Below are 25,295 nucleotides of genomic sequence, written 5' to 3'. Positions count from 1 at the left end.
TGCTGATAAGATGGCTATTACACGCCTTCCGTTGTCGTTCATCCTTCTTCTCTTTCTCGTTAAAAGTTTCTTTTACTGATTTTCAAAGAGATTAAACATTTTAAACCATTTTTCTTCCAAGTCGCCAATTATAAAGCTTTGGAATAGATAGATAAGGAAATATTTGCTCTATTTTTTTTTTCGTTTTCTCTCTCTCTCTCTCTCTCTCTTTTCTCCTTTCTTTGTCTTTTTTCTTTTTCTTTCTTTTTTTTTTCTTTCTTTTTTTCTTCTTTTTCTTTTTTCTTTCGCTGCATCCGATTGCGTAACGTTATCGATCGAAGCAAATATATACGATACCTCCAAGTTACTTCACAAATGACTCGGTAACAATCGAAATGCTTTTGAACGAAGTCGTCTATGATAAGTAGCACATGCGAATGTTATCGATCATTTCAATTAACGCGTCATGATTTCATTGACAAGTTATAAACAATAGTTGGTTATTTAAGAAATTATGTATCAATGTATTTCTTTGTGATATTAGGTATAAATATTTAATGAAATATTATTTTAATCGAATGACATTTTAAAATGAGATTTCTAATAAAAATTCTTATGTTTGTTAAATGATCACAGAGTTAATTTTTTTTTATCTACTTTGTATCTATTATCTACTATATAGTAACATATAATTATTAAGCTTATAATTATAATATATATATATATATATATATATATATATATATATATAACATATAGAATAGTTATTTATTTCTAATCAAGTTAGAAATTATTATATACAAAAAAATAAAAAGAAAAAGAATCTTATATACAGCAGTTTTCTTTATAACGATAATACAAAGGATTAATATATTATATTATATAATAAATTATAAAAAAATAATATTTTGTGTAAACATTTTAATATATATATATATATATATATATATATATATATATATATATATATCCAAATAGGCACATGTAGTATACATAAAATAATATTAGGTTGGAAACTATGAAACGGGCGTTTTTGTTTAGTTTTTTTATTTTCATTCAACGCCCGTTTCATAATTTCCAACCTAATAATATCATGTGACGCGTATAATTGTTTTGAAATATGATTAAGTATTAATACATATATAAAATTAATCACAATGTTAATTTAAAGAACGTGAAATTGAATGAACTTATTTAGGAAATATTTATTGTTGATCGTATTATTTATAAACAAACTACGTTCTTATCGAAATCAATCGTAAAAGCGTACGTAGTACGTGCTAGACCATACCGAAGCCGTATTCCAAGGTAAGGTTTCGAGGCAAATGTCAACCTCGACTGGGATCTAGTCTTTACCCTTCATCCTGACCTTTATTTCTTACTATCAAAGCAAGAAACGAATTTCGAAAGATATGTATGCCTACTATCATTTTTTTCTTTTTTTTTCTTTTTTTTTTTTTTTTCAAGATAATATCAAATTGATCTTGTTTTTTGTGTCTTCTTTCATTCATTGTTGTAATCTCTTGTGTTAAAAATAAACAAGAAATGTTGACATCATTTACGTGTCAATGATATTGACTTTTTTGTTTACTTCAACGAGAAGGACGAAACACGTGATAGTGAGATTAAATGAGATACATAGATAGGATAAGTAAATAGGATTATTGAAAGGTTTAATTGCAATTGTGTTTCTTTTTAATTTTAATTAAGAAAAATTCTTGGGATTATTTAATATTATTATTTTATCATTTATTATTTTATTAATATTTCTTTTTTTCTACATGTTTTCTAATACGCACGTATTAATATAAATCGATTAAGAAGTATTATTAAAGTATCAATATATATTAAATGTATGTTTAATTTGTAAAATGGGAACATATTTGTAACATAGACACACACACACACAAACACATATGTAATTTATAGAAAGTATATTTATTTTATTTCTTAAAGAATTTTCATAAGTTTTATATTTAATATCTTGTAATATAATATAATTTAAATTTGCTCTTTTTTTTTTTTTAATGTTAATTCCTCAAACATAATTTCGTTATAAATAACTAGAGAAAGGGTTAGAATATTTATAGAAAAGAAAATTGAATTGGATGATAGATATTAATCCTAATTAGAATAATAATTAATAATAACATTTAATAACATCATACTATATATTTGCATTATATAATATTAAATTTGACGAAATATATTTTTTCTTTCTATCTTTTTTTTATTGTTTTTTCTTTTTTCTTTTTATTAATATAATGAGTGAGGAATTCGTTTGAGGAACGTCACGGTTCGTTAAGTGGATCGAACTCGTTAATAAATCCATGATGTGTTCTCTTTTAAAAAGATATCGTCGTGTTAGTGCAATCTGCAATAGTTGTCGTTCTCATTTCATGTATAGTCTCTTTTTTTTTTTATTAAATATATTTTTACTAGTTATCAATTAATCCAATTTAATACAAATTTACAAGTAAAAAACAAAAAAAAAAGAAGAAGAAAATAAAACATTCTAAATCATAATGATAACTCCTAATTAGAGTTTTTTATAACATTAACAAAAAAGAAGAAATTATAATAATTATGAATTAATAACGAATATTAATGAATAATAATTAATAATGAATATTAATCGATAATAATTAATGAAATAATAATTCTAATAACACCAATGATTAGTTAAAAATATATATGTATATATATATATATATATATATATATATATATATATATATATATATATATTTTTTTTTATAATTAAAAAAAAAATAATTCTGTATAAATAATAATTCTAGTAACTTTATTTATAATTGATTAAATTAATAAATGGATATTAATATCTACATTTTAGTACACTTATTTGATTTGATATACATATGTTTTTTCAATATTGAGAATATTTTTGTCGTTGAAAAAAAGGAAACTTATTAAATTAATAAATTAATAATGAATGTTTTAGGACGAGGCATGTATTAGAGAACGAGACGGTCCGGAAGGTATCTGCGAAACGAAGGCCTGCATAGAAGCCTCGAATAGGATCTTGGCTTCAATGAAAAGAGGTGTGGATCCTTGCAAGGACTTTTATCAGTTTGCCTGCGGTGGTTTTCGCGATCAACAGCCCTATCAACCAAGTTCGAGTTTCAATATGTTGCAGGCACAAATCGACGAACATATTCATAGTAAGTTATACTTATGATTTATCTTTCTACATCAGTTAAGTTAGCTAACTTGTCAAAAACTTTGAATTCCCTTTCTCTCTCTCTATCTCTCTCTCTCTCTCTCTCTCTCTCTCTCTCTCTTTCTTTTTTTTCTACCAGCTTAGGATATAAAATCATACTGATAATTTATTTTTGTCCGGTATGAAATTTCAATCGTTAGAAAATTTTATTATTAATTTAACGTTTATTTTATACTAAATTTTTTTTTTTTTCTTTTTATGACATTGTTCATAACGTTAAGTCTAAGCTTAAAGATTAGAATAAACTTTTAGAAATTAAGATTGGACCAATTTCTTTTTTTTCTTTTCTTTTCTTCTTTAATTATTCCATATTCATTTCAATTGTTTCATTCGTAATTTTTTTTTTTTTTTTTCATACAGTAATTGATGTATTAAGAATAAATTGAAATATACAGAAATTGGAAAGGAAGCAATTAAACATTCCTTTTCTTTCTTTTTTTTTTTTTATTTCGTTAATAAAAAAAAAAGGAAAGAAGAAAAAGATTAAAAGAAATTTCAATGTTATCTTACAAAATTGAGATCTAATTGTGGAAGAAAACTCTTTCTATTTGTTTTCTTTAGTTGAACATTAGGGGGTTTTTTTTTTTTTAAGAACTAAAATAAACGCTCAAAAATCGATAGAATCGCATTAACGAATGTTTTCTCTCTCTGTCTTTCTCTCTTTTTCTCTTTCTTTCTCATTCTTTCTCTTTCTCTCGAAATAAATCTATCTTGGCAGAATTTAGAAAGGAGTCGTCGTTTTTCTTATGGCGTCAAAGAGGAAGAAGAAAAAGTAAGTAGGAGAATCGTGTGACGTACGGTCGAGTTGGCCAAAAAGAATGAAAAGTAACCCACCTTTTCTTTCTATTCTTTATACTCTCTCTTTCTCTCTCTCTCTCTCTCTCTCTCTTTCTCTCTTTCTCTCTCTCTTTCATTTCTTCTTCTTTTTCTTCTTCTTCTTTCAACTACACCAGCTGATAGCAAAGCTTCTAACCAATGCCAGATTTTCTTTTAGTTATTTTCGTAAAAAGAATTTTTCTAAAGAGAAGAATTTTTCTTTTCATTTTACCCGACATTTTTTTCTTCTTTTTTTCCTTTTTATTTTTTACGAGATTCGATTTAAATGTTTATATCAACACGACTTGTCAACATTATCTCTCTCTCTCTCTCTCTCTCTCTCTCTCTCTCTCTCTCTCTCTCTCTATCTCTCTTTTTATTTCTCTCTTTTTCTTTCTCTCTTTTTCTACATATATAGATTTAAAAAATAGCCCATATATAAAATGTTAGAAAAGATTTCTATCTTCGTTACAATCATTCATTCTAGTTATTATAATCTAGTGAATATAAATTAATTAGTGAATATTAATTAAATTAATTAATAATGAATATAAATTAATTATAAATAAAGATCAATGATGAAGTCATGATAAAGTCATCTATAATACATTTGGCAATCGTTAATTTTCTTTATCAAATTAGATTGATATCATTCAGAGTATCCTGACTTTCGTTAGATAGATCAATAGAAACGTTTGAAACCTGTCTTGAGCATCAGAATTGGCTAATCGCTATCATCCCTGGCCCCTCTTCTTCATTGCCGAAGTGTCGGTGATGAAGCCTTAGTTAGTAGTTGATTTTACGTAAGATAGAAAAACGTTGAGGGGGCAGCGGGGAGGGAAGGGAAAAGAGAAGGGAAAGGGGGATCTACATGTATGCATTTTCAACAAACCCGATTAATCGTATTTAAAGGGGTCAAGTTCGTCTTTAAATAGACAATAGGCAATTTATTGTTCCTTGTTATCTTAGTTTAATCAAAAAAAAAAAATATATATATATATATATAAATGGTAAATTAAAAGAAATATGGCTAAGAACCATTTCTAAGTCAGATATAATTTTTATAGAACACGCATATATACGTACACATGTATATAGGTATATATGTATTTGTAAAAAAAATTTAATTTGACTCCGTTTATAAAGAATAAAATTTATTTTCAAATAACGAGCGAAGATAATCGTACATCAATTAATTGAAATTATCTATTAATGGATAATATAAAAATTCAATTGTTCATATAATAAATTGGATATATTTTTTGTTTATATAAAAATTATTATCTCGTGATGTATTTGCAAAAAAAAATAAATAAATAAACAAAGTAATCACGAATTAAATTATTAATAAGATTAATATATAATAATTAATGGATATATGATGTAAGAGAGAAATATTAAGAATAAGAACGATGAAGGAATAGTATTTAATAAAAAGAGAAGAATTATAAAATTTCGAAAATGTTTCGTAATAGATTTTCCATTGAAGTATGAAATAATCATGACGATTAAGGACGACCACCGCGTAAAAAATTTTACGAATGTCGAACAATTCGTTCGAAAATTTGAAAGCTGCCAGACCGGCGTCGGTTCATTAAATCGTAACGAGCCGTCTGTACGCTGAGAAGTTCCTCGTGCGGTGGAAAAGTTGAAAGGGCATGGTAAACTTGAAGTACGTTCTTTTCATTTTCAATTCTTTCTCTTTTTCTTTTTTTCTCCCTTCCTCCCTTTCTCTTTTTCTATTTCTCTTCCTTTCTTTCTCTCTCTCTCTCTCTCTCTCTCTCTCTCTCTCTCTCTCTCTCTCTCTCTCTCTCTCTCTCTCTCTTTCTGTTCTACACCTCAATCCACCATTTCCCCTACTAAAGCATCACGCAGCAAAAGTGATTTCACGTTACGGTTTCTCCAATTGCAAGATCCTTCCTTGGCCGAGATGAGAGAATATATATATATATTTATGTGTGTATATGTGTGTGAGGGAGAGAGAAAGAGAGAGAGAGAGAGAGAGAGAGAGAGAGAGAGAGAGAGAGAGAGAGAGAGAGAGTGGAGGGCAAAAAAAGACTTTCGTTGCTTTGCTGTGGTATTAATGAAAGAAAAACACGAAGAATACTATCAGTTTCTACTCGTAAACTATACACACTCTCTCTTTCTCCCTTCCCTCTCTTTCTATCTCTTCCTCTCTCTCTCTCTCTCTCTCTCTCTCTCTCTCTCTCTCTCTCTCTTTCTCTCTCTCTCCCTCACTCTCTTCTTCTCTTTTTTCGTTTTTATATACTTGGTATTAAAAGTGATCCACAAAGTGTTACAAAATATTTCCGTCGAAATTGTTGCAATACAAATATTAATTGATTTCTTTTTTCACACCTAAATATATATATATATATATATATATATATATATATATCTTCCTCTTCTTATATATATATCTAAGATATTAAAGATGTTCATCTATGTGTTTCTCTTTTGTATCAAGAGTTAGTTCTTCGAATATAGATTTTATTAAATTCAATAAGAAGTATTATCCCTTTCTCAGAGAATTTTATTTCCTATTTTTTTTCAGAAATATTAGCATTTTATTAAATATATTAGCATTATATTATGTTCTCTCCTTTTTTGTTAATAAACTTATCGTATCTTTCTCTTCTGCTCTTTTTTTTGTTATTTGTTTTTTTTTTCTATTTTATTAAAAATCCATTTTAGACTTAATGTAAGGAAAAAAATAATTGAATTCTGAGTAAACATCTACATAATGTATAAAGGCTACCGTGTAAACAGTTCGTAACTGTTTGTGTGCAATCTATCTATCTATCCCTTTTATTTCCTTTGGAAAATATCTTCCTCGGGAAATGGTTCTTCCTAGGAGGGGATTCTAATTTTCGTTAATGCATGAAACGCATTCGTTCGATAAGAATGCAAATGCATTGTTGTTTACGCACATGTACCTACATATGTATACTTACGTATATGAATATATATATATATAAGTAGTAAGTAGGAGGTAGTTTGGTTTAATAAACAATTAATGTTCTTCTCGTTATCGTTATTATTTTTTTTTTTCAAAAAGAATTTTAAATGGCTAGCCATATTATTAAAAAATTATTTAATAAATTTGTTAATAATTAACATTCTGCTCTTTCTTCTATCTTCTCCATTTTTTCTCTTCTTTGTTATTATAATTAAAAGTCATACTCTTAAAGTAAAAAAAAATGAATTAGAAAAATTTCGAAATTTACTTAATTTAATTTATTTAAATAATACTTATATGCATGAAGGAAAGAGAAAAGAACACGAACAAAAAAGGCGAATTTTGTTTTTATCTTCGTTCAATATATTATGATTATAAAAATGCAAATAATTTTTAATTGTTATGTACATGGGGAGAATGAAAAAGTCTTTGGATGGTTTTTAAATATCAATTACCTTATTTTTCAAATCAGGCTAATTTCCTCATCTTGTTTTTTTTTCTTTTTTCTCTTTTATTTTTCGGATTGTAAAACTGTAAGACTAGCTTGTAAAACCACAAGCTTATCTGCGAACTTGAATGAATAAGTTTCTCGAAAAAGATTGATTGATTTTTTAAAATCATATAGGAAGTTTTGACCCATTTTTAAAAAGTTTTCCGGCCTTTTTGTATGTACATATGCATATAATGATGAACTCTTCCTATGTAATATATAATACATTTTTGGATAGTAGCAAATGGGTGGAGATTGGGTGATTGGGTGGATTGGTGGTGGGGGAAGAAGGATAGTAGTTCGGGTTCGGGGTCGATGGAGCAAACGAAAAATAGTCAGACATAAAAGAAGTATCGTGTAAGCATTAATTTCGTAAGGATAGAAGGAAAATACGATAAATAAATGAGTTGGGATAACTAGTACGACCTCGTTTTTGAGAATGATGCTCGACGACTGTGTATTACGTATGATCGATGCGGCAAGTAAAACCGGCGCCACGCGATTCGCGTACGTTCTAGCAAAGCCAGAGCTTGCGACCTTAACAGGAACAATAGGTTCAAGCGTATGCCAATATACCGGGTGACCCATTACAATCGATCATTTTACGTATGTATGTATGTATATGTACATATGTAAGTACGTTCATATGTATTTTCATCTTTGTTTCTAACAATTTATGTAATTAATTGTTATTCTTTTCTTTTCCTTTTCTTTTCATTTTTTAAATTTATTTATGTTTAACCATTGTTTTAGAAAATTTTCGAGTGTTCCTTTTATTTTATTTTATTTTTTTTTTGTTTTCATTACATTCATTACATTATATTAATCGTATCGATTGTATTAATGAGAGGTATCGTTTGGTTTCTTTCTTTCTTTCTTTTTTCTTTTTTTTTTTTTTTAATGATGTAAATTTAGATATTTATTAAAGAATACGATTGTATCAATAATGTTATTGCGATTTGTCGTTGATATTAATTTTATTATTTCTATTATTATTATTATTATAATTATTATTTTTTTTTTTTTTTTCATTATTACAGTTCGTATTATAATTAATAATTATTAAAATCGTTTAAGAATTATCATTAGTAATGATATTACAGTTTTATTTATTTATTTATTTTTATTTTATATACATGTTTCTTTTTTATATTTTTGTTATTAATTTTATTGATTATATTAACTTCATGTTGATAACATAATTACATATACAATTGCAATATTTTTTTATTTAAGTTTAAAGGTATCATTTATACATGTGTATAATACATATGTACTTATGATATATTTTATATTCTTATATGAGATGAGTTAACAATATCGTTAAGCAGTAATTTCTTTTCTAACAATTTTAAAATGAAAATTTCTTTATAATAAAGAGAATACTATTGAAGCTTAGTTTGAGGAAATATACGAAGATGAAACTTCGTATTCTCTTTCATGAAAACCGTAATTCTCTTTCAACAGGACGAAGAACCATTAAAAAAGCGTTACTGCTTGTTCTCGCTTCAACTTCTCTTTTTAAAAACTACATCAACTGAATAGAATAGAGGTTTTAGAAACTTTTTGACATTACCTGTGAGAAGATCAAATTTTAGAAAGAAATCAAAAAAAAAAAAGAAAAAAAAAAAGAAAAAACAAACAAACAAAAAGCAGAAAAAAAAGAAAAGAAAGATCATTTCAAAATGATAAAAGTTCTTCATGGACAAGTTATCACACGTTACTCGATTTTAAACTCATAAAAGTATTTCAACATCATACATTTATATTGTATATTATATTTTATTGAATTGCTCATTGTTCGAAAAAATTGCAAAGGAAAAGAAAAGAAATGAAACGAGATCAACAATTGTTAATTAACAAAATTCTTTAGGATTTTTATTTGTTCTTTTTATTTAATTAAATATAGATAATTTAATTCTTTATAAATGAAAAGAAATAACAATGAGTAAATTTTATATAGGTCACTCATATATATATATATATATATATATATATATATATATATATACACACACACACACACACACACACACACACACGATTTTATAGTCACAAGAAAGATTAATTACGATAATAAGTATTTTATTATTATCATTATTATTATTATTCTTATTATTATTATTATTATTATTATTATTATTATTATTATTATTATTATTATTATTATTATTATTATTATCACATAGATTTTATTTTCTACGAAATATCTATAGAAATAATAAAAAATAAAAAGTAAAAAGATAATAAATATTAATAAAATGCTTGTATTGTCCCAGGTACATCTCAGTGTAGCGAATCTCAGCGTCATTTCCGCGTAAACTCATGATATACATCTATCTCTTTCTTTTCTTAAGGTCAGTCATTACTTTTTCTTTCTATTTTCTTTTCTTTCTTTTCTCTTTTTCCTTCTTTTTTCTTTTTTTTTTCCTTTTTTTTTTTTTTTTGTCGAAAAGAAGTAACGAGAAATGAAGTACCTTACTTCACTCTTCCATTTTTTTTTTCTTTTTGTTTTCTTTTTTATTTTCTTTCTTTTTTTGTTTTTTTGTTTTTTTTTTTGAATACTTCTCAGAAAAGAAGCACCCCGTTGCAGACTTGAAAAGACTTGAAAAGACGTCAGTGAATTGAATCTTTACTCTTCTTTTTCAAGTTCATATATAAGAATTCATCCGAGAAGAATTTTTCATCCTTTTACTTAACATTATGTATATTAAATTTTGGATCTTCTTATTAATTTACGATAATATTTTTCATATTATTTAAAAATATTATTAAATAATATATATATATATATATATATAAATGATATATATATATATATATATATATATATATATATATATAAATGATATATATATATATATATATATATATATATATAAATGATTATAATATATTTCTTTTTTATTTCTGATATTTTTTTTCCTTTATTTATTTTCCGTAAGAAAAATTTTGTATTAATCGTTTTGAACGTATTAATGTATTACTTTATCACGTATAAATATAATTATCGTTTTTAATTTAAATATCGTATTTATTAATGCCAATGACATTGAATGAACGAATATAAATAACGATAGTTTTGATCGAAGTTTTGATACGATGATGTTTATATTTCACATTTTTTTCACAATGAAAAAGATATTTTAATAATAATGAAATAATGCTAAACGATAATGAAATTAACGAAATAATAATTGGATAAAAAGTATCAATAATGAAATATATTTTTATTATAAGAACAATTAACATATATCATACGGTATGAAATTAAAAGATTAACATTAACGAAACCATCAATTTTGACAGTTCTATCACTGAAAATGACAAGATTGATTGAATTTTAGCGGAAGGGATGTTAAACGTGAGAGGATATCTCGGTTTAACCACAATCATCGTCATGGTCAGGAATACACATATACACAAAGAAAACCGCAACGCATATAACCACAAACCTAAACGCATATCAAGCTTTTCTTCTCACGTTTACTATATATATATATATATATATATATATATATATATATATATATATATATATATATATATATATATATATATATATATATATATGTACATACACATAACACACGACACATATACGTACATATATCATCTACATATGTATATATATACACAAATATGTTATTCAAAGATAAGAATACATTGTTATAAAGATCGATGTCATTCGGCGTTAAAAACGATATCGGACATCATCGAGAAGAGTAAAAATGGCGGGCGATCGATAGACCCACACGGGAGCTTTTACATCGGCAAAAATTCAATCGTGCTATTTTTAAACTCAAGTATGACATAGTTGTGTGCATATATATATATATATATATGTTAAAAGTATTGCAAGTAAAATCATTTATTTTGTACATGAAAAACCATCATGGCGCATGATTATTTTTTGTTACTTAATGTAAAAATAATATAAAAATAATCGTAATAGTAATAATAATAATAATAATAAGGAGATAATGTTCCGAAATTGCTCTTTAAATGGAGGAATAAGTATTGTAGAGGGATAACATTATCGAGCGGAAAATAGAAAGATTTATTTCAACTGCAAAAATGTCTTTTCTCTCTTTTCTAATAGCATTTCTCTATCTTTTATGGCACATTTCGTGTCTTCGAACATTCACACACACTATGTATTACTGTGTTACGTATATCTACGTATTACGGGATAATAGTACGCTAGAATGGTATTTCATGTATCGTGGAATATCGTTGAGTAACCAGATCATGCTTTGTTGCTATGAATGTACTCATAGAGATATATATCTTTATGGTGTTGTAGGATGATCGTGATTTATACGATCAACGTTTTGCTCTGTTAATGTTACCAACGTATCAGGAAAACTATACGAATGGATAGTTTAATATCTATTATTCTTGTGTGTTTATCATATCTATTCATTATTTAAAATAAACAATCCTCATTTGCTTTTCTCCGTGTATAAGTCTGTGTGTGTGTGTTTTTTTTTCTTATTAATAATACGTATAACGATAGATCGAATTTATGTTGGTTTTTGATTTTTACAATTCGTCATTAATAATATATATCATTTAGAATTCGAATAACTTCGAAGAACTTTTAAATTATAATATTAATTTGTTTAACATTGGTCAGTCATTTTTTTATGTATTTTTATTTTTCTCTTTTTTCTTTTTCCCATCGTTTCATTTAACAAATTTCGATACTAATTAGAATAATAAATGTCGAAGTAAAGTCAGTTTTTTTTTTATTTGTCTTATAATACATAAAAAAAAAAAGAACTCGTATAAAATTTATTTAAATACTTTAGTGATCTACTTTGTAATAACATTGGAGTGAGAAGATATACTTCGTTCTTTTTTTTTCTTTCTTTTTTTGTTTCTTAAGTTTCGAGTTAGTAAAATAAAAATTGAAAAGATTTAGGGAGAAAAAAAAAGGACGGATCTTTTTTCGACTTTGGTCGTCGAAACTTGCAAGTAAGTTTGCTAACGACAATAGAATCGTTCACTTGGTCGGTTTCATGTCTTCACGAGTTTAACAAAAAGATTGTAACTGGTTGTACGTGCATTTAAAGACGGAAAGACGAGAAATCCAGAGTCATTAGCAACTTCCTGACAACCGTTGTTGCATCGTTACTATCTTCCTTGAAATGTTTAGTGCAATTGAAAGAAAGATGCACTTACTCGTATGCGATTGAAACGACGAAAGAGAAAGAGAGAGAGAAAGGGGGGGGAGAAACAGAGAAATAGAGAAATATAAAAAAAAAGGAAACAGAAAAGATAAAAAAGATAGTTTTATTGCCAGTGGAAAAAGAGTTCGATAAAAATAAAGAATACTCGAGTATCTTACGAAAACAGTTGATAATAAAATTTATTAGACGGGATCAAAATATATTTATCATTTAATTTTATCATTTCAATGAACAAAACAAAAAGCTATATAAAAATACGTATATAAAAATACGTATACGAAATAAAGAAAATTTGAGTTTGTCGTTAATTAGTTAATTAATGATAAAAAATATTAAACGACGTTAATATAATATCTCATCTAATTCTATTATCTTTAATTAAGAAAAAGATACGTAAATACATAAATACATAAATACATAAATACATACATACGTACGTATACACGTGTTGTGTTTTATCTTTGTTTAATTGACATGAAACCAAGAAGGACAAAGAAAGACAGGGACAAATAGACGAGAATGAGAAAGTCGACATCACCGCGATCTTCCATTTCACATTTCTCTGTAGAAATGAAACAAAGGTGCAAACGTCGACAACTGAAGTAGTTAGAGAGAATAGTTTGAAGGCGTTATTCTACAGTAGCTATTTTGGCTCTTACTCTTTCTCTTTCTTTCTTTCTTTCTTTCTTTCTTTCTTTTTCTCTCTCTTTCCTTTTTTATATTTTATTCTTTCTTTAGAAACGCCTAAAAGTTTCAATCAACCTAAGTTGCCAAGTTTGTAAGACTAGGCGAGTGCAAGCATTTGGATAGTCGAGATGAAAAGTTTTCGAGTGTTTGAAAATATCTACATAATACTTGTTGGACAAAGAAAGTAAAGGTTAATTTTCAAAATCTAATTTGTTGGATTACTTGGATATCTAAAAAAAAGAAAAAAAAAGAAAGAAAAAAAAATATTTTTATATATATATATATTTAGAACAATAACATTTTCATTTACCATAACGCAGTAACATTATTATCAATTCTATTATCATTTTTATTTTGCGAAATTAATAATAATTTATATGTTTATTTTTATTTGTTTATATATTTATATTATTAATATCAACTAATCTAATATTATATTTACTATTAATTACGATTTAATCGAATTAAAGTAGTTCCTTAAATATTGTAAAAAGTAAAATATGATTCTTATATATTTTCTGAGTATTAATTTAAATAACTAGAGAGAGTAGAAGAAAAAAAAAAGAACAGAATTATGAGAATTGTGAAAATATCGAGGTTATTTTTTCTATGTAATTTATTATATTTGTGATGTTTTTTTTTTTTTTTTTATTTTCTTTTTATTTATTGAAACAGATTCAAATCAATTTATTATCTTAACGTTAACGTCAACATTAACATTAACATTATTATCTTAACAATTATAAGCTTAACATTAAATTACTTCATTAAAATGACTTAATAAATTACTTACATTAAAATATTTCATTAGATTATTTTTTTTCAAAATGTATCCTATAATAAAAATCGTCGATAGTTATTTAAAGTGAGAATAAAAAAATATTGTAAAATATGATAACTATACGCATTATATTTTTGTATGTATGAGAACGTATGTATGTACAAGTTTTCGTATATATCGATCATTAGAAACATAGCAAGGAATTGTTCGTGATATATAATCGTCATGCGGCGTCTTAGGATTAACATTAACTTGCCATTTTATGTACATATACAATACATATATTGTTTAAACATGATTGCATATGACGAACTTATGCGTACACGTACATTAGCATATCTTACTTATTTCTGCACGCTATCAACTTAGAACACGGCTATTTCATAAACATAATTTTCTCTTTTATTTCTCCTTCAAAACTCGAACGCGTCCTCGGAATAATAAATCTTCTTTTTCTTTTTACAAAAATACAGTTAGTCTCGTTAAAGAAAAGAATTATTTTATTCCTTTTTATGCCACATGACATTCTTATATCGTTTTTTTTTTTTAAAGATTTTCCTTTTTTCTGTTTTGTGATTCAAATTTTTTATTTTAAATATGGCTTCCTTATTTATCGATTTATTTCTATCGTGATAATTTATATGATAATTATTGTGATTTATTTGTTATACAGAGTATTTATTTATTTGTTTGTTAGATTTAATAGAAAGTTATTTATTTATTGTACAGGGCAATTGTTCCTAGTCGGAGTTGAAAGTTTTAAAATCTAGAAAAAAAATTAATCTGGTAAATGTCGAAAAAGAGTAATTGATTTTTAATATTATCTCGGAACTTTGCGGCTCTAATTTAACCAAATAATAAATCAATTATATAAATTGCTTATTAATTTATGTAGTTTTATAAATCTGTCTCAGTTTGAATTCTTTTTTGACAAAATACATTAATTTATTTCGTAAAAATTTATTTATAAAAATTGTTTATAACAAATTGTTAATTAATTATTAACAATATGTTGAAAAAATAGAGAAAATTTTGCCCTTTAAAATGGTATTTGATTCAAGTCTCTATGATTTTTAGTCAGGAAGATATTGCCATGTAAATGCAGAACGTGGTCATTAATAATATAGAAAAAAATTGTTCATTCGATAAAAAAACTAATTTGTTTATTAATTATTTATTAATTTATGTCATTTTAAAAATCGGAGTCGCAATCTAAATCTTTTTTTTTGGCAAAATAAGATGAATTTACTTCGTAAGAATTTATTTATAAAAATTGTTTATAACAAATTGTTAATTAATTATTAACAATATGTTGAAAAAATATAGAAAATTCTGCCCTTTAAAATGGTATTTGATTCAAGTCTCTATGATTTTTAGTTCCGGAAATATTCTCATTTAAAAAAGGACATTTACGTTGACCCACTAACTTCGTAATTTCATTCGAATTAGCTTGGTGACATACTGACCTACATAAATTCTGAGAATTTACGCGGCCTTACTACTACTACTACTATTACTATGAACAGCTGTACTATGAGAATTATGAATGGAAATCTTTCGAAAGCGATATCTTCGGAACGAAAAGTTGTAGAAACTTGAAACAAACATTATTTTTAAGAATTTTTTATTCTTTATTTATTTAAATATTGCAATAATGTTGTTATAATAAAATCGATTTTGTTAATAATTTAAAAAATTGAATTTTTTCTTTTCCCTTCGTAATAAGGATATAATTACAATGAAATCATTAATAAATTTTCATTATAATTATATTTGGAGATTATTAAATATTATGATTAAATATTTATGTAAATTTTATTTTGTTTATTTAAAAAAATCTATTACTAGTCATCAATGTACGAAATTGATAGATCGAAAACTCGGATTATTTTTCTTTCGTAATAAGGACATAATTATGATGAAATTGTTTAAATTTTTTACTTTAATAGTAAAAATTTTATTTTATTTATTAAAAATAAGGTATAAAAGATCTACAGACAATCGATAATATACGTAATTGAATGATCGAAAATTCGAAAGATGTTCTTTTCGTAATTAGAATTTTGTGCTTACCATGCATTTATTCTGCACTTATTTTGCACTTACCTTATTATATTCAATTATATACTATTATTTTACTTAACCAAAGAATAATAATGCATGGTAAGCTATATGTAATCATAACTTTTTTATTACTACACTTACATTTTATTCCCATCTCCATAAAAATAGTTAAAGCGATGCACATTCTATGAACGTTTTACAATATTTTGCTTGTAATATTTAGCTTTATAGTAAAAAGAAAAGAACGAAAGTTATAAATATAATAGTTTGGTATAATTTCCGGAAGACAACGGCTAAGTTTTGTTACCGTCATTATGAATAAACGCTCGTTTACTCATATCCGAATGGTCTGTCCTCGTTCGCGAGAATGCCTTTAAAGAAAGGAAGAGAAAAACAGAGAGAAAGGAGAAGGAGAGAGAGAGAGAAGGAGATAGAGAAAGAGAGAGAGAGAGAGGAGAGAGAGAGAAAAAAGAAAGAAAGAAAGAAAGAAAGAAAGAAAGAATGAGTTGTTTTACCATCGTCATTTTTTCAACGTTCCGTAGAAAAGATCAAATTCAACGAAACATTTTTTTTTCTTCAGATAATGTTTTATTTTCTTATGCTACTTTAGTTTCTTTTAGAAATCACGTCTATTGTTAACATCATTATCATTAATATCATTGTTATTATTATTGTATTATTATTATGTTATTAATTATTTCCCTTGATTATTGTTATTATTTCTATTATCAATTTTATTATTAATTTTTTAATAAGCACTTTTATCGAATAGAATTTAAAAAAGTACAATTGATTCAAGACTGATCATATTATTAATACACATTTCGGAATTTATATTTTAAGTATTAATTTAAATGTCTATCCTATTCTCTCTCTCTCTCTCTCTCTCTCTCTCTCTCTCTCTCTCTCTCTCTCTTTCTGTGTGTGTGTGTGTTTTAAATATAAATCCATATAATTTTATATTTTTTATTATCTCGATTTAAAGAAAACTCGAACAATACTATAGTTCGTTCGATTCGTCAATTTGAAAGCTCGCGTTACATTTTATTGGAAAATATGTAGACAAATAGATTGTCCCGTATCGATGTGATCGCTACATTTGTGTATCCTCTATGATCTTCTATTCTTTTTATTTTGTTTTTAAATGTGTCAGTCACTGGCAGATCGTAGCAGAGTTAACATCGTTCGAAACTAACGTCTATAACGTACACACATAAATCCTTTTTCCTTTTAAAATATTAAGTAAGTTTTTTCCTTTCCTTTAAGGGACTTTTTACATTTATTTTCTTTATTGCGATCAATTAATCTATCACGTTATTATTTAATATATTATGAATTATTTAAACGTATAATCATTGTAAAATTTCTTTATTTAATTAATTAATCAATAATAAGATAAAAATTTCTTTTGCCATTTCGACGAGTTTTTTTAACATTTGAATATTTACAACATGAATTTGTACATGTATAATTAAATTAATGATTATGAACGTTTTGTCAACGATAAAAAATATACATTTTTACAAATCGTATAGTTTTAATTGTATTGTTATTTGTCAAACTGATACGTATAATTTAAACAATTATATCAATTTTTCTTGCGAAATTTAATACATAATTAAATAATTATACACACACATATATATATATTATAATGTAAATTAAATTAAATTCCATTAGCTAATATTATATATAATAATTATACGTATACGTACATACATTTAAAGGTTCAAAAATAAAATATCAATATTGTTATATTAATTATTTAATGATCTAATGCAATTAATTTAATTGAAACTCTTGGAATAAATAACGATTCCGTTTAACGTGATGTTACATACAAACAAGATATGTCTATGTATGTAGAATAATTTGCTAATGTGAGAGCAAATAAAAAGAGCCATAATAAAGTCTTGTATTACTGACGTAAAAAGTATTCCCGAGACATGAAAATGAAAAAAAAAAAAAAAAAAAAAAAGAAGAAGAAGAAGAAGAAAAAGGAACGGAGACGAAGACGAAGACGAAGATAAAGACGAAAGGAATGAAAATTTCGTAAATAAAAGAGAAGAAAGTATAGCATAGCACAGTATAGCACAGCATAGCATAGCATAGCATAGCATAGCATAGCATAGTATAGCATAGTATAGCATAGCATAGCAAAGTGTAGTAGTTGGTAGTTGAATAAATTGATGAGTTCGTCGTGAAGCTAGATTTAAGAACCATAGTACATAAGATACACGGGGCTAAAGGACGAATCAAGTTCTCTTGCTTGTCCGTACTATAAATAATTCACGTTAATCGATATATCTTACACGTAGGGCTAGAATATATATATATATATATATATATATATATATATATATATGTATATATATACATATGCATATAGATATATATATATATATAGATATCATATAGATATACATATAGATATCATATAGGTATGCATATAGATATACATATCTATATACATATACAAATACATATATGTATATTGTATATATGTATACCTTTATGTGCATAAGAATGTATGTGATATTCTCAATGTTCTACGATACATCTCGTCGTGTTCCACATACGAATCTCCTTGTATTCTCTTTCTCTCTCTCTCTCTCTCTCTCTCTCTCTCTCTCTCTCTCTCTCTCTCATTCTCTTCCTCTCTGTGTACTGTTCTCATTGAACATCGAAAAGCTAGGAACGAAACGATCTAACGTTCCGTAGAGTTACATATGTACGTTCTCTCTCTTTCTTTCTCTCTCTCTCTCTCTCTCTCTCTCTCTCTCTCTTTCTCTCTCTGTGGGTTACACACTTTACCTTTGGAAAAGATGTTCTATCGGTTACCTTTTGTCTGTGTTGTTACCTTCAGTCAGACTTTGTAAAGGTTCTTATTCAAAAGGATATATATCGGAAAAGACAGAAGCAACATTTCAAGCAACAATCAACATTTGTTTTATCTGAGGTTTTCATATTATACTACTACTTGTTTCTATCAACTATTTTTGAATGTTTCTATTTTTAAGGAGCTTTCGTCGATAGATATATACGTACAAACATAGATACATACATAGATATATATATATATATATATATACATAAATGCATACATACGTAAGTAATACTTTCGTTATTCCATGTAGAATGTGTAAGAGTTTATTGAGGAAAATATTGAAATCAATGGCTCTATACAAGTTCTTTTGGCGATTGAAGTAGCTTTCTTTTTGATGATTTGTTCTTCTCTTTCTTCTTCTTCTTCTTTTCTTTTTTTATTTTTTTCTTTTCATTAGTGGTAATTATTGATAAGTAGGTTGTTCAGTGAACATCACGAACGATAAAGCCTTAACTTTAAATGATAAGCCCTTAGTTAAGTTTAAATTTTTTTTTCTCTCGAGTCATGGTTCATGGATCATAGTTCACGATCAAGGATCACAATCACGAAACAAAAGTACCAGAATGAACATGAACATGATCATGGATAAGAGTAAGGGCAAAGGGTAAGAGCAAGGGTCACGGTAAATTTATTATTTTAATAGGTTTTCAAAGAATTTAAGTTGTCAAATGTAATTAATAATCCTGTCGTAAAAGATTTGACTAATCGGTGTTGACATGAAAAATTTATTTTGATAGAACAAAGGAGAATTGTATTGTTATATTTTATTTATATCTATTTTGAATGCGAATCTATTAATTCAAATTAGTGTTAATTGATATTAATGATATTATGAGATACGTTCTTGTGTGTTCGTGTGTGTGTGTGTGTGTGTGTGTGTGTGTATGCACGCGTACGCGAAGTTTGTCTTTATATATGAATGTTCGAATGACAATTGATGATTAAAAAAAAAAAAAAAAAATAGATTCTTTTATTATATAGTAAGTCGATCAATTTTCTGCAATGAGCATTAAATTCTTATTATAAAAATTTAATTTCAAATGATATAGAAAAATATTCGTAGTTGAAATTAATATATTATTGCAAATAATTTATTGTTATGCTATTAAATTTTTTAATGAAATTTTAATGAAATTGTAATGAAATTTTAATGAAATTTTCTATTAAACAATTTAAAATATATATATATATATATAATAAAATATTTTTTTAATAAAAGTACGAAATGTTTGATCTGTTATTTGTTGATCCATCAGACAATGTTGAGATAGAAATTGATTTAAAATTTAAGATTTAGAATTCAAAAAAGAAAAAGAGAGAGACAGAGAGAGATAGTATATATAGAATCAATATACGATTATTTATTGAATTCATTAGTTTTCATTGATTCGTTAGCAAACATGAGAAAATTAGATTTTTATGAAAAATCTATTTTTTGTAATCATTAATATTTTCAAAACAATCATATCAAAATTTTATTTACGATTGTATCGTCAAATTTGTTGATATTAATTGATTAATATAATAAAAAAAAAAAAAAAAAGAAAAATAAGAAAAAATAAAAAAAAATAATTCTTATTAATCATAAATATTATTAACAATTTTTCTTCATGATTTTGTATCGTTAGATCGATATAGAAAATTTGATTAACTAATTCCAATTTGTTCTATTTTTTTTTCTTTTTTTTTTTCTTTTCTTTTTTATTTTATTTCAGAAATGTTAATAAACGAAACCGGTCGAATGGTTGGTGTCTTCGAGAAGCTGGGTCATTTCTACGTTAGTTGTCTTGGGTTCAAGGAGAAGCCTGTCAACTTTACACCTGGTAAGTCGATACTCGAGAGATATCTTTATCGTCGTTCTCTTCAAAAACGATAATGAAGAATCTTGGTAAAATCATCATGGTAGAACTATATAGAAATAAGTGCTTGGAGAGAATTGAGGAAGCGAACGTCGTCGCGGGTATGAGAAAAACGTTTATCTACTTTCTAGTTAAAACGTTTTTGTTATCATCTCTGGCAGTGATAATATGAAAACTTTGGTTGATATTTTTCTCAAATTTATTTTCTATTTAGATCGTATCGAAAATTCATAGAATAATTAATAATTCAGAATAAATTAAGATTTATTTATATATTAATTTTTAAATAGGTTTTTGTACGGATTGAAAATAATTCTCAGTATTATTAGAAATAATTATTAAAAAGTTCATGAGGTTTTCAAAATCATATATATATTGTTTCTTTTTTTTTTTTTTTATGTTATTAAATCGTTAATCTTTGGAACAATATAAAAATAATAATTAAAAAACTTTTATAACTCTTTAAAAATTGTTTTTATTTTTGAAATTATTAGAAATAATATTTAGAAATTTTATAGTCATTTGAATGGTCTATATTATTAATCGTTATAGCAATGAAAAATTATTTAAATAATGAATTTCTAAATGTTTTAACAACAATAAGAATAATTAAAAGTTATAATATTAGAAATTTTTATTAATACTCAATAAACATTTTCTAAATTTAAGTATTTTATATTTACAACATCGATGAATACCTAAAAATCTATTAATTACATTAATTGCTATTCATTAAAATTTTTACATCATTAATATTAATATCTTTAAATATTTTTATCATATCATATCATATTAACGTAAAACTTCAATTAGCACGTGCAAATTTAAAATATTATAATACGAAATACGTAATCGGAATATTGGTATCTAAAATAAACGTTGAGAGGTATTTCCTTCGTCTTTTCGAAATTATATTTACATTGATGATCGATCGATCATGTGCATTATTTATGTGTCGATAGTACGTGAGCTGTGCATACGGTCAGAAAGCAAGCACGTCTGCTAGTCGGTAACCATCTAACGTTTCAGAACTATGATGGATGTGATAGAGAAATCCACCTATTTCGTATAAAAGATAAACTACTATGTTTTATTTATTCAAATGTACATATATATATATATATATATATATATATATATATATATATATACACATATATATAAAGTAACATGCAAAAGTTCGAGAAAAGAAATATGTAATAAATGTTATGTTATATATTAATGAATTATGAAATGAAAAAGGAAAAAAAAATTGTTTTTATTTTTTTTTTATTTCTTAAATTGAAAAATGCACATTTTTCTCTTTTTTTTTGTACCTTTAATATAATATAATATTTATTTATCATTAGTATGATATTTTTAAGGAAAAATATTAAATTATTCAAATAATAAATTTCGTATTAATTTTTAATTAATATTTAATGACGAATATAACTTTTGCATGTATTTTTTCTTTCCTTCTTTTTTTTTTTTTCTTTTTGCTTTTTGCATGTTATCTAAAAGGGCACGAATTTTAATGGATACAAATCGAAATGTGATGCATCGAATATTTTTATTTAAATCGAGATTAATTGATATTTCTTGATATGAACGGAGTTCCATGATATACATTCAAAGAAAAATTTTATTTTTTTATTTCTTTTCAATTGAACAAAAAAACAAATTATCATTTTAATGAGATTTATGAATGAAAAAAAAAAAAAAGAAAAAACGTAGAAAATATTTCCAAATCATAAAGGATTAAAATTTAAATCCGAAAATTTGTAAACTTTACTAGCCTTTTGGTAAGATCGATAACTTCTTAAGCTACTTTTGAGCATTTTCTAGTCAAGGAATAAGAAGAAGAAGAAGAAGAAGAAGAAAAAGAGAGAAGAAGAGAGAATAAGAGGAGATCGTGTGACTCCGACTAATAGCTTGACCTTGGCTGAGTCATAGAAAGTTACCTTCTAGCGATCGATAACACAGAAACTTCTGTTTTCCAACCCCTTTCTAGTAGCCCTTTAAGCATCCACCCTCGTTTAAATCCTTTCGTAGTTTACGTTTCATCATAAAAAAGTGAAGAGCTCTATTTACCTATCCTTCATCCTACATTCACTTTCAAAATTTCTAAAAATTCGAAATAGTTTCTTTTTCTCTTTTTTTTCTTTTTTTTTTCGCAACAACATTCACGTCATATTCAGTTACAGGGTGTCCCAAAAGATATGACCCATATTTTAAAAGCGTATCGAGGGGTATCCCATAGTGCAACTTTTTAATAACAACTTAATATTCGTGAAGAGAAAATGGAAAAAAAAGAAAAACAAATAAAAAAAAGAAAAGTAAAATCACAAATGCAGTTGGTCATGACGGTCATTGGTTTTTATTAAAAAGTTATTCCATAGAGTTCCCTCGATACACTCCTGAAGTATGGGTCATTTTACCGACACCATGTATATATTTCATTGTTTTTTTTTTTTTTTTTTTTTTTTTTTTTTTTTTTAATCATTTTGAAAGTTATATCATTTTTAATTTCAATTTAAATATATATATATATATTAATTAAGTATTAATTTTAATTTATATAAACAATTTTATAGAATGTTAATTGATGCTTTTGATAATAAATGAATTTTATAATTTTGAAATGAATAAAACGAAAAAAAAAAAGAAGAAAATCATTTATATTTCATCACATGAAATTTTTATTTACTTTCATGTGTTACTATATAATCACAAACTACGTATTCTTTTGTGCGTTTGCCAATGATATTAAATTGCATCATTTTATTCTTTACATAATATTTTATCAATATAATATATAATTCTTTTTATATATACATACATTACAAATAAATATCATATCATATTGTATTAATAATTGCGAAAATTCTCTCTCTCTCTCTCTCTCTCTCTCTCTCTCTCTCTCTTTCTTTCTTTCTCTTTCCTACCTTCCTTCCTTCCTTCCTTTACTTTTTCCAATTTTTCTTTTGTTTTCTTTTTTTTTTCTTTTTTTTCCCCTAATTATAAAGATTTCAACATACAAAAAAATCCGCAAACGTGAGTCGCTGTAAACGACAAGAGAAATAATAGCAGGTAATTAAAGCTTTTGAAGATGATTACCGACAAGTCGATTCCGATGATTGAGTCCTTCGAAGATAAAAATAGGTTTGGTCCAATAAATTGAGTCCAATGAGAGAGATTTCGAAGGAAAGTATCGAAAGGAAAGAAGATGATGGGAGAGAAGGTTGGTTCGAGAAGGATGAGAGAGTTCGGAGAATAAGGGAGGTGAAAGGATGAGGGGATAAAAAAGGGTTTTTCTCATTGTCCAACCCTTTTATTTGTGAAACTTTATGCGTTCATTTTCGATCGAGATGAGGGGTAAGAATTGTAGGGGTCCTTTGGTGGTTTTGTGTAGCGGTTACGAACTATGTGCCTTTTTCGTTGCACTGATTTGCATTCTGTGAAATCCTTCTCTTTTCCTCCTTTTATTTGTTTCTCGCCATTTCTCTCTCTCTCTCTCTCTCTCTCTCTTTCTCTCTCTTTCTTTAACAGATAGATACTTTTTATCTACAATACATGTATTCCACTTCAACACATTTTCTGGTCAACGTTTTACGACTGAGAGTTACGTCAACGAATAGGTTGAAAGCACAGTGAGGTAAAAACCACATTGGTAAACCTGCTGCCTTTCGTTTTGCTCTCATTTTCTCTCTCTTTCTCTCTCTCTCTCTCTCTCTCTCTCTCTCTCTCTCTCTCTCTCTCTCTCTCTCTCTCTTTCTTTCTCTGTTTTTTTATCTATCTATCTTCCTATATATATATATATATATATACACATATATATACACACACACGCGCATATACATATATATCTTTCTCTTTCTCTCCATTTCTCTCTCTCTCTCTCTCCTCTCTCTTTCTCTCTTTTTCTTTCTCTCCATTTCTCTCTCAGTTTCCGTCAATCTGTGTGTATGTATGTACATACATATACTCCACACAACAGAAAACGATTCTAGTAGCCACAGATCGTTATTGATGCGCATATAACGTTTGGGACATTGAAAATCCCGACGCGAAATCTGCTTTCATGGTTATCAAAAGAAATATTAGACTTTACAATATTTACAATTTTTTATTTTTTTATTTTTTTATTTTTTTATTTTTTCTTTGTTATTTTTCTATTTCGTGCTTTTTTTTTTTTTATTTTTTTTTAAGCTCCTTTGTTTCGTTGGCTAATGGATGATTCTTTTTTATTCTCGTTTTCTTTTATATTTATTTACAATATTTATTTGTTTGTTCATTATTTTTTTTTTCTTTTGTACTTTTTAATTGGCGCAAACGCGTATCTCGAATATTAGTAT

General features: G+C 25.9%; 1 protein-coding gene across 1 annotated transcript in view; it reads left to right on the top strand.

The window, feature by feature from the left end:
• Positions 1–2,941: 2,941 nt before the first annotated feature.
• The window catches only part of LOC124427944 (neprilysin-like), a gene marked incomplete at its 5' end in the record, with an annotated part of 77,571 nt that continues 55,217 nt past the window's right edge, over positions 2,942–25,295 (top strand). The window contains 2 exon segments of the mRNA XM_046971415.1: positions 2,942–3,161; positions 20,815–20,922. Coding sequence (XP_046827371.1) covers positions 2,942–3,161; positions 20,815–20,922 — 328 coding nt within the window.

The sequence above is a fragment of the Vespa crabro genome, chromosome 11 (genome assembly GCF_910589235.1).
Source record: "Vespa crabro chromosome 11, iyVesCrab1.2, whole genome shotgun sequence".
Lineage (NCBI taxonomy): Eukaryota > Metazoa > Arthropoda > Insecta > Hymenoptera > Vespidae > Vespa > Vespa crabro.
Note: the sequence above shows the minus strand (reverse complement) of the source record. Positions and strands in the feature narration are given on the sequence as shown.